Raw genomic sequence first — 11,256 nt, 5'->3', positions numbered from 1 at the left:
CCGTATGAGTGTCGTGGATAAGATCAGGGAGAAGTGGCTGCAATCGGAGGCTGATAGCCTTGGCCAGAATCTTGTAACAAGTACCCAGAAGTGTGATAGGCCTCCACTGGGACAATAAATTTCTGCTACCTCCTTTTGGGATAAGGTGGATGAGGCTCTCTGTAAGCGATTCAGGCATCTCGCCAGAGTCCCAAATGGCCTGCATGGCTGAAGTAATATAGTCTCCAATCATATCCCAAAATGCAATGAAAAAAGACGGGGTGAGGCCATCTAAACCTGGGCACTTGCCCTTGTGAAGGGCTGAAAGTGCAGTCCTGAACTCTGTGTTGGTGAAAGGTGCGTCAAGTAGAACATGCATATCCGGATTCACCAACACTGGGATACTCTGCCAAATAGCCTGTCTAGCATCCTCTATATCGTGTGTCTCAGGATCAGCAGTAAGGAGGGTGGCATAGAGATCTGAAGCTATGCGTAAGACGTCATCTGGCTCTGTCTGTAAAACCCCATGTGAGTCAATAAGCTGAGATACACTCTCTCTACTATGTCTAGGGCCAAGAGTAGAGAAAAAGTGTTTATTGACTCTACCACCCATCTGAATCCAGAAGGACTCCCGTGCATGAAAGGCATACTCTGCTCTCTGACTTTTTAATTCTTGTGTTTGGACTAACCTCAGTATATAGGCTTTTAGGCATTATCAAATTCAAAATACATTGACCATTGCATTTCTAGAGAAAGCGGACTTGGATAGTTTATCCCATATACCGATGAACTTCCTCAGTGCTACTTTGCAAGAAAATAAAATAGGTGGAAGGAAATTCGATTATTGAAGGACCATTCTTTACAGCCACGAGTGTAATTTTAATCCAATAGTGTAGGCTTGAAAAACTTAAAAACATCTACGATCATCTTTGTTCTTACCTGAAGAACCTAGCCCGAGCTCTCGGGGAGTGCTTTTTAATTCTGATAAGAAGCTGCTACTTTTACACCGTTTTCCAAAAAACTGAGCTACTGGGACCCTTCTACCTGGGAATGAATATGGTACAATGTGCTGCCTCTCTAGTGCTTGCAGGTTACCAATTCTTGACAGGCGGGTATCCCACGGGATAGTTTTATTGTTTTGTAGAGAGAATTTCAAAGACTGTTGCTAGTTACGTTTTGAAATTGTTTGGGTGAAATTTTTTCAAAGACTTGATTAGTCTTTTTCTTTTAAAGAGAGAAGGTTGAAAAGCTTTCTTGATCAGATATCTTAATTTAGTCGAAAGCATGCATTTGTCATTGGACATCTTCATGCTCCTGTATGCCTCTAGAGATGTGCATTAGTCTTGCAGCTTAGTGGCATTGTTGCAAAGAACTTTATGTAAGGTAGATCACTTTATGGCCAAGGGGAAGAACACAAGAAGCACGCATGAAAACTTGCTATGTGTTAGGAGTTTACTTAGTCAAAGTAGAGCATGGTTGATGCACTAGGTGCCACAACAAGAAAGTGAATAAGACTTGAACAAATGACTAGCAAACCATCCATGGAGAGAGAGAGAGATTAGGAGTTTACTTATTCCAAGTAGAAAGAAAGAAAGAAAAATGTATTAATGTCTAAGGGAGGCCTCATGGGCCTATGAGTCAAGTGTTGGGGTAAAAGGCCATTGGCCAGCCGCCCAGTGTGAACGCCCACTAACACTAACATACACTACATAAGTGTATAGCCATTCTATTGTTGATGATGCAGAATAAGCTACATGAGGTAGCACCATATCCTGTGTCCCTCTTCCTCTCTCCCTCTCTCCTTGTGTGTGTGCTCCGTCGATCCCCACAACTGGTATCAGAGCTTGGATTCGAGCTTGGCTATGGCGAGCTTGCGTGTGTGTGAGAGAGGTGAGCAGATCAGAGCTTGGAGTGCTGCGTTTTGAGCTCATTGTGGAGCTCAAGGTACTTGTTTTCTGCTGCATAGTGATTGCCCCTTGTGTGCTCCCTTTGTGGTGGAGCAGTGTGGGCATCTTGGTAGTAGATCTGCAGCAAAACAGGCAGAAATCTTCCCAATCGTCAAAAATTTTTGACTGCACATCATACCCCCCCCAAATCGGCCGCTCTGAACAAAAGCAGGTACTTTGTACCTGGATCTGCGTAAAAAACGGCGAATTCGGACGTTTTGGCTATCAAAACAGCGTTTTAAAATTTCCTGCTGCGAGAAGCCTGTTTTGCAGATCTGCAAGGTATTTGCAGGTGGTTTAAGGCATAGGGTCTTGTGTAGCATGCTCCATTGATGTATGTGATTGTGGTTGAGTACCATGGCTCTTTTGTGAGTGGATTCGAGCACCATTCTCGTGCCATAGGTCACACATGCATTTCATAAGTTGTAGGTATATCCACAGGTACAGGTCTTGGTTGGCCATTAGATCTACGGGTTTCGCAAATGTGATGAGCGTGGCTTGCTCAATTGTTGGCCGTACATGTATTGCATATGAGACAGGTGTACTTCGGTGTATGAGACTGTCTTGCTTCCCTCCATGGTGTTTGGAGAATGTTTAGTCATTTCGACTTGATGTATGACATTTGCACATGATTTGCCCACGCTTTGAGCATGTTTCAGAGCTTCCACAAGTGGTGTTTTGCAGGTGGTGTTCAGCCAGCTTTGGGCTGAATTTAGAGCTATTTTTTGTGCAATTTTGTGAGCTTACTGCGCTCCAAGTTGTGCACACATATTGCTCAATAGTTGGGGCAATAGTTTTCAGCTCATACAGGTATCACTTGGCAGCCCATAGACGCCACATACAGGTGCAAAACATTACTACAGGTGCTACAGGTGCTCAGGTGCGCATGTTGTGAGCAGGTTTATGCGAGTACAGTGTGTACTTGCAGGAGGTGGCATTGTGACAGTGATTGCAGGTGTTTGACTCGGTGGTTTGCCTTGAGGTCTTTTGTTGCAATCACAGGTGTTGAGCATATTTCGCTCACGTGGGAGAGTATTATGCTGTGAGCTCCTATGGTTTTGAGCTAGTTGCCGTGAGAGAGCATTGGATACACAGGTGTGACAGTGACACGCATTGTGGCATGTGTATGGGCTGATTTTGCAGCCATTGTGGATGCTATTGTGATGCACGGTTTGTGCATAGTTTGATGCTCTATTATGGTGCCATGTGGATACACTAGTAGCGTGTTTTTCAGACAAGGATTCCGTGTGACATGATGGGCTGATTTCAGCATGTATTGAGCATCATTTGCGCCCTACAATTGCTCTCGGGTAAGAGAGTTTTGGCGTCTCGAGCATTCGTTGCTCTTGACAGGACTTGCATACTCTTTTGACATACTTGTTGTCATCTTTTGTTGTGCGGTTTTGCACTTATGGTTATGTATGCAAGTTGAGGCTATCTTGCCGGATTTGTTGCCAGGTTTATGCGCATTGTGACATGCGTTAGAGAGGTGCTTTGGCTCATGTTTACAAATGCTCTTGATGTATGATTTGTGCAGATACGAGACATGTTGTCTCCGTACTTGTGCATACTTATTTGATAGGTTACACGTTCATGTTTGGCTCACTTGGCTGGTTGACATTTGTAGGAGGTGAGCGAACAGTGTGTGCTTTGCATACAGAAGACTGTCAGGGCTATTTGTTAGCCGATTTTTTGCAGGTTTAAGGGCTGTTTTGTGGGCTGAAAATTCAGCCATCTTTCCCTCCTTGCAGGTGCCTATGTTCGGCTCAGTTGTGGGCTGATTTGTGGCACATTTGTGGGCTGATTTTGCAGCTATTTGAGGGCTGAAACTTCAGCTATTTTTCCCTCTTTGCAGGCGGTCATTTATGCACGATTTGAGTGCTGAAGTTGGTTGGTGATGTGATTCGTCGATATCGCATATCATTTGGACACGGATTTGTGTTCTTGTATCCACTCTCGCAGGAGTGAGATTGTTTGTATGCTCGTAGTGGCTACGGGTTATACATAGTCACAAGTTACAGGTTCTGTAGGTTTACAGGTACAGGTTACGCAGTTGTCAGATTTTGCAACACTACTTGTGGGATGCGTTTTGAGCATTGTGTTTGTTCACTACTTGCGCATATGGTTATGCGCTTTATGATCGGTTGAGAGCTGTTATCCCCGTGTTGAGTCATTGCGATTTTCTGCTTGGCTTAGCAGAGGTCGGAAACTGCCTTTCTGTTATCTTTGATACAGCTATACTTGAGATACAGTTTGCATATGCGAGCATCAAGTTGATGCAGTTTTATGCTTGATTAGCGTAGTGGTTGAGTGGTCTTCCACTTTGACGCATATACAATTTTGACATCCAGCTAGCAGATATGTGTGATGATTCTGAGTCTACGATGATGACTCGTGAGAGACGGCGGTCTTGTTCTTGTCGACAGTTCAGATGTTGGCATTGTGGTCACACAGGACACATTAGACGACGTTGCTTCAGACGTATGAGGCAACAACGACGATGTATGCATAATGCATGTGTGGTATTGACACAAACTAGAGAGGTGGCAGAGTATGCTAGTGACGGTGATGTCACGTTTACCTCTAGTGTTTCTCTTGTTTACATGTCTGGTACAGGTGGCACTTCTTCGCGTTGGTTGCTAGATGATTGTGCAGAGTTCCACATATCCTCGCGTCGTGAGCAGTTTAGCACTTTCTCTAGTGCAAGACTTGGCCATGTTCATCTTGCTGATGGTTCAGCGTATGACATAGAGGGTGCAAGAGATGTATGCTTGTCTTTACCCAGTGGTGCATCTTATGTGCTACGGCATGTGCGATATGTTCTTGGGATTACGCACAGTTTGGTCTCAATGAGACAGCTACCAGACAGTGGATGTCGTGTACTGCTTGGAGAGCAGTCATTTTGCATGCAATTGGGTCACCTAGTCATTGTGCGAGGAGCTAGGTCCTACATTGTTTACCCATTGCAGGTTTCTGAGATACGAGACGGTATAGTCTTAGTTACGACACTGACGTGTGATGAGCGAGAGACGAGACGTGTCTCATTCGCAGGTGAGCTTCAGTGTGCTCAGGAGCCAGAAATGGATGCATTGTTCTTTGATGCATCCGTTTCTCTTGAGGATACAGGTGTGCATGATATGCCTGCAGTTGAGTTAGCGACTGCACAGGTAGAGCGGCTTTGCTCTATTGAGTCACAGCAGGGCAAGCCATCGGGTATGATGGTGGAGATGACTTATTTGGATGCTGCGGACGCAGTGATTATGCAGTCATTTCTTGATATGCTTATGCCAGATGCTGACATGGTTATGCTAGGACACTGGGATCCAGTCTCTATGGATGCTAGTTACGTTTTCAAATTGTTTGGGTGAAATTTTTTCAAAGACTTGAATAGTTTTCTTTTTTAAAGAGAGAAGGTTGAAAAGCTTTCTTGATCAAATATCTTAATTTAGTCGAAAGCATGCATTTGTCATTGGACATCTTCATGCTCCTGTATGCCTCTAGAGATGTGCATTAGTCTTGCAGCTTAGTGGCATTGTTGCAAAGAACTTTATGTAAGGTAGATCACTTTATGGCCAAGGGGAAGAAAACAAGAAGCACGCATGAAAACTTGCTATGTGTTAGGAGTTTACTTAGTCAAAGTAGAGCATGGTTGATGCACTAGGTGTCACAACAGGAAAGCGAATAAGACTTGAACAAATGACTGGCAAACCATCCATGGAGAGAGAGAGAGATTAGGAGTTTACTTATTCCAAGTAGAAAGAAAGAAAGAAAGATGTATTAATGTCTAAGGGAGGCCTCATGGGCCTATGAGTCAAGTGTTGGGGTAAAAGGCCATTGGCCAGCCGCCCAGTGTGAACGCCCACTAACACTAACATACACTACATAAGTGTATAGCCATTCTATTGTTGATGATGCAGAATAAGCTACATGAGGTAGCACCATATCCTGTGTCCCTCTTCCTCTCTCCCTCTCTCCTTGTGTGTGTGCTCCGTCGATCCCCACAACTGGTATCAGAGCTTGGATTGAGCTTGGCTATGGCGAGCTTCGCAGCTTTGCGAGCGTGTGTGTGAGAGAGGTGAGCAGATCAGAGCTTGGAGTGCTGCGTTTTGAGCTCATTGTGGAGCTCAAGGTACTTGTTTTTTGCTGCATAGTGATTGCCCCTTGTGTGCTCCCTTTGTGGTGGAGCAGTGTGGGCATCTTGGTAGTAGATCTGCAGCAAAACAGGCAGAAATCTTCCCAATCGTCAAAAATTTTTGACTGCACATCATACCCCCCCCAAATCGGCCGCTCTGAACAAAAGCAAGTACTTTGTACCTGGATCTACGTAAAGAACGGCGAATTCGGACGTTTTGGCTATCAAAACAACGTTTTAAAATTTCCTGCTGCGAGAAGCCTGTTTTGCAGATCTGCAAGGTATTTGCAGGTGGTTTAAGGCATAGGGTCTTGTGTAGCATGCTCCATTGATGTATGTGATTGTGGTTGAGTACCATCGCTCTTTTGTGAGTGGATTCGAGCACCATTCTCGTGCCACAGGTCACACATGCATTTCACAAGTTGCAGGTATATCCACAAGTACAGGTCTTGGTTTGGCCATTAGATCTACGGGTTTCGCAGATGTGATGAGCGTGGCTTGCTCAATTGTTGGCCGTACATGTATTGCATATGAGACAGGTGTACTTCGGTGTATGAGACTGTCTGGCTTCCCTCCATGGTGTTTGGAGAATGTTTAGTCATTTCGACTTAATGTATGACATTTGCACATGATTTGCCCACGCTTTGAGCATGTTTCAGAGCTTCCACAAGTGGTGTTTTGCAGGTGGTGTTCAGCCAGCTTTGGGCTGAATTTAGAGCTATTTTTTGTGCAATTTTGTGAGCTTGCTGCGCTCCAAGTTGTGCACACATATTGCTCAATAGTTGGGGCAATAGTTTTCAGCTCATACAGGTATCACTTGGCAGCCCATAGAGCCCACATACAGGTGCAAAACATTACTACAGGTGCTACAGGTGCTCAGGTGCGCATGTTGTGAGCAGGTTTATGCAAATACAGTGTGTACTTGCAGGTGGCATTGTGACAGTGATTGCAGGTGTTTGACTCGGTGGTTTGCCTTGAGGTCTTTTGTTGCAGTCACAGGTGTTGAGCATATTTCGCTCACGTGGGAGAGTATTATGCTGTGAGCTCTTATGGTTTTGAGCTAGTTGCCGTGAGAGAGCATTGGATACACAGGTGTGACAGTGACACGCATTGTGGCATGTGTATGGGCTGATTTTTCAGCCATTGTGGATGCTATTGTGATGCACGGTTTGTGCATAGTTTGATGCTCTATTATGGTGCCATGTGGATACACTAGTAGCGTGTTTTCCGGACAAGGATTCCGTGTGACATGATGGGCTGATTTCAGCATGTATTGAGCATCATTTGCGCCCTACGATTGCTCTCGGGTAAGAGAGTTTTGGCATCTCGAGCATTCGTTGCTCTTGACAAGACTTGCATACTCTTTTGACATACTTGTTGTCATCTTTTGTTGTGTGGTTTTGCACTTATGGTTATGTATGCAAGTTGAGGCTATCTTGCCGGATTTGTTGCCAGGTTTATGTGCATTGTGACATGCGTTAGAGAGGTGCTTTGGCTCATGTTTACAGATGGTCTTGATGTATGATCTGTGCGGATACGAGACATGTGGTCTCCGTACTTGTGCATAGCTTTTTGACAGGTTACAGGTTCATGTATGGCTCACTCGGCTGGTTGACATTTGTAGGAGGTGAGCGAACAGTGTGTGCTTTGCATACAGAAGACTGTCAGGGCTATTTGTTAGCCGATTTTTTGCAGGTTTGAGGGCTGTTTTGTGGGCTGAAAATTCAGCCATCTTTCCCTCCTTGCAGGTGCCTATGTTCGGCTCAGTTGTGGGCTGATTTGTGGCACACTTGTGGGCTGATTTTGCAGCTATTTGAGGGCTGAAACTTCAGCTATTTTTCCATCTTTGCAGGCGGTCATTTATGCACGGTTTGAGGGCTGAATTTGGTTGGTGATGTGATTCGTCGATATCGCATATCATTTGGACACGGATTTGTGTTCTTGTATCCACTCTCGCAGGAGTGAGATTGTTTGTATGCTCGTAGTGGCTACGGGTTATACATAGTCACAAGTTACAGGTTCTGTAGGTTTACAGGTACAGGTTACGCAGTTGTCAGATTTTGCAACACTACTTGTGGGATGCGTTTTGAGCATTGTGTTTGTTCACTACTTGCGCATATGGTTATGCGCTTTATGATCGGTTGAGAGCTGTTATCCCCGTGTTGAGTCGTTGCGATTTTCTGCTTGGCTTAGCAGAGGTCGGACACTGCCTTTCTGTTATCTTTGATAGAGCTATACTTGAGATACAGTTTGCATATGCGAGCATCAGGTTGATGCAGTTTTATGCTTGATTAGCGTAGTGGTTGAGTGGTCTTCCACTTTGACGCATATACAGTTTTGACATCCAGCTAGCAGATATGTCTGATGATTCTGAGTCTACGATGATGACTCGTGAGAGACGGCGGTCTTGTTCTTGTCGACAGTTCAGATGTTGGCATTGTGGTCACACAGGACACATTAGACGATGTTGCTTCAGACGTACGAGGCAACAACGACGATGTATGCATAATGCATGTGTGGTATTGACACAGACTAGAGAGGTGGCAGAGTATGCTAGTGACGGTGATGTCACGTTTACCTCTAGTGTTCCTCTTGTTTACATGTCTGGTACAGGTGGCACTTCTTCGCGTTGGTTGCTAGATGATTGTGCAGAGTTCCACATATCCTCGCGTCGTGAGTAGTTTAGCACTTTCTCTAGTGCAAGACTTGGCCATGTTCATCTTGCTGATGGTTCAGCGTATGACATAGAGGGTGTAGGAGATGTATGCTTGTCTTTACCCACTGGTGCATCTTATGTGCTACGGCATGTGCGATATGTTCTTGGGATTACGCAGAGTTTGATCTCAATGAGACAGCTAGCAGACGTGTACTGCTTGGAGAGCAGTCATTTTGCATGCAATTGGGTCGCCTAGTCATTGTGCGAGGAGCTAGGTCCTACATTGTTTACCCATTGCAGGTTTCTGAGATACGAGACGGTATAGTCTTAGTTACGACACTGACGTGTGATGAGCGAGAGACGAGACGTGTCTCATTCGCAGGTGAGCTTCAGTGTGCTCAGGAGCCAGAAATGGATGCATTGTTCTTTGATGCATCCGATTCTCTTGAGGATACAGCTGTGCATGATGTGCCTGCAGTTGAGTTAGCGACTGCAGAGGTAGAGCGGCTTTGCTCTATTGAGTCACAGCAGGGCGAGCCATCGGAGATGACTGATTTGGATGTTGCGGATGCAGCGATTATGCAGTCATTTCTTGATATGCTTATGCCAGATGCTGACATGGTTATGCCAAGACACTGGGATCCAGTCTCTATGGATGCGAGAAAGATGATGAGTACCCCGGGATCGACACATCCATACTCGACTTGTCCTAATGATGATGCAGTAGATGCATATTGCACTGGGATGACTGATATGGTCAGGTTATCCGAGATTGTGCAGGTTTCGTCTTCGAGATTCTCATGTATGACCTTCTAGTTTCGAGAATCGACATAGCAGCTGCTGTGGGAGCATTTGCAGTGGGAGTTATTAGTCATATGGTGACTGACACTGGCATGGAGCATGGTGGAGCTATGCCCACTAACACTAACATACACTACATAAGTGTATAGCCATTCTATTGTGGATGATGCAGAATAAGCTACATGAGGTAGCACCATATCCTGTGTCCCTTTTCCTCTCTCCCTCTCTCCTTGTGTGTGTGCTCCGTCGATCCCCACATCAAGGTACTATAAAAAAATTAACTCATACCAGCCACTATGGGTTGAGGCAAAGGGCTTGCTAGGGCCCTTTCATAGTGCTATACTAAGAAACTCAACAAATAGTACTCAAAATACAAAAACTCAGAAATCTTGAGACGACAAGAGATGCAAGAAAAAATCATCTATGATCTTGGTGCCTGGCAGCTCTCTGGTGGGATGCAAACATATCTCGCATTTGTCTCTACCAGATCATCTCTTGTGCGGTGGAAGGTGTGGTCTCATTCTCCTCTAAGAGTTGAGATAGGTTTGACCTCCAACGTGCGTGCTCTAGTCAACCTCTACACTGTGTGTGGTCGTTGTATCTTCTACTCCACAGCTGTTCGTCTCTTTCTATTGATCGATCTGCCCTCCTTTCAGCTAGGTCCTCCTCCACTCTACTATGTCATGGGGATGACTCTAATGTGTAGAAGTTTGTGAAATGTCAGTGTTTGCTCTCTCTCTCTCTCTCTCTCTCTCTCTCTCTCTCTCTCTCTCCCCTGTAGCACCGTCGTCTCTTGTTGTATGGTCTGTCTTAGTAGGGTCTCTCTATGTCGCCCCATCTCAATCAGATAGAGACTAACATAGACCTAGACATGAAATTGGATAAACTAAGAGAGGGCCCCAAACCACCCCCTCTTGGAAAAGGCAATGGTATTGTCCACACGAGTCTCATAATAGACTAGGTAAATATGTAGGAAATGCTCCTGTATGTCTGTACAGAAAGGAAGGGAGTCGGTCCATCTGAATACCAAGCTTGACTAGCAAACCATTTGGATATATGTGCATACCAGGCCGTGCTAACCCCTCTATCTACTAATCATATGAATGACTCTAGTGCCAACCTCAATAGTCTCCAACTAGGTAAGGCCCAAAATGTGTGGAGGTATGTCATCGCCTAAAAGATAGCATCAATTTGGTGGTGCAATGGCATGACCAACCATTTGATTATATTCATCATGCTCCAAGTAACTGTTATTAGCTATAAGAAATCGTCTATTTGGCAATCTGTCATGCGGCATCGGATGAAAACAAAGTCTCACCCACAAAGGAGCATGGTTAGAATGAGGAAAGGCATAATCCACCCATATTTGACTAGTAAGGGCATCATACTAATTTGCATTTATCATGTACCAATGGTCCAGCCTAGCCTTGTATGCAGAGCGCACGCACGCACGCGTGCGCGCGCGCACACACACACACACATAGAGGGAGAGAGAGAGAGGACAAAAACTTTCTAAAAAGTCTTCAAAAGATCGAAGGGTCTATGACACTAAAAAAGACGTGATACAATAAGTTGAGGGTGGAGCCCTTGAGCGGGCATTAGAAACCATGATGAATACAAAGGAAAACCCATAATTTTGATCATAACGGCGTTAATACATAGAGAGAGAACTCTCTCAGTTGATGAAGTGGGAGCCGATACAGGGATGCCTACCCTAAGAGGGGGAGCATCGATGTACGAGG

The 11,256-nt window shown here is 45.0% G+C and overlaps 1 protein-coding gene and 1 pseudogene across 1 annotated transcript; both read left to right on the top strand.

The window, feature by feature from the left end:
- Positions 1–4,285: 4,285 nt before the first annotated feature.
- On the top strand, positions 4,286–5,293 carry LOC147882884 (uncharacterized). Its single transcript, XM_087400524.1, has one exon. It carries the CDS (start codon positions 4,286–4,288, stop codon positions 5,291–5,293), a length of 1,008 nt encoding a protein of 335 aa, XP_087256650.1.
- Positions 5,294–8,414: 3,121 nt separating this feature from the next.
- Positions 8,415–9,529, top strand: LOC147882883 (uncharacterized; annotated as a pseudogene).
- The last annotated feature ends 1,727 nt before the right edge of the window (positions 9,530–11,256 follow it).

The sequence above is a fragment of the Dipteris shenzhenensis genome, chromosome 29 (genome assembly GCF_047967505.1).
Source record: "Dipteris shenzhenensis isolate YYH24624 ecotype China chromosome 29, Dip_SZ_1.0, whole genome shotgun sequence".
In the NCBI taxonomy this organism is placed as follows: Eukaryota; Viridiplantae; Streptophyta; class Polypodiopsida; order Gleicheniales; family Dipteridaceae; genus Dipteris; species Dipteris shenzhenensis.
Note: the sequence above shows the minus strand (reverse complement) of the source record. Positions and strands in the feature narration are given on the sequence as shown.

Bases quoted from the DNA above. Each gene is read 5' to 3' on its own strand.
- LOC147882884 (XM_087400524.1), top strand. From the start codon at position 4,286: ATGTGTGATGATTCTGAGTCTACGATGATGACTCGTGAGAGACGGCGG.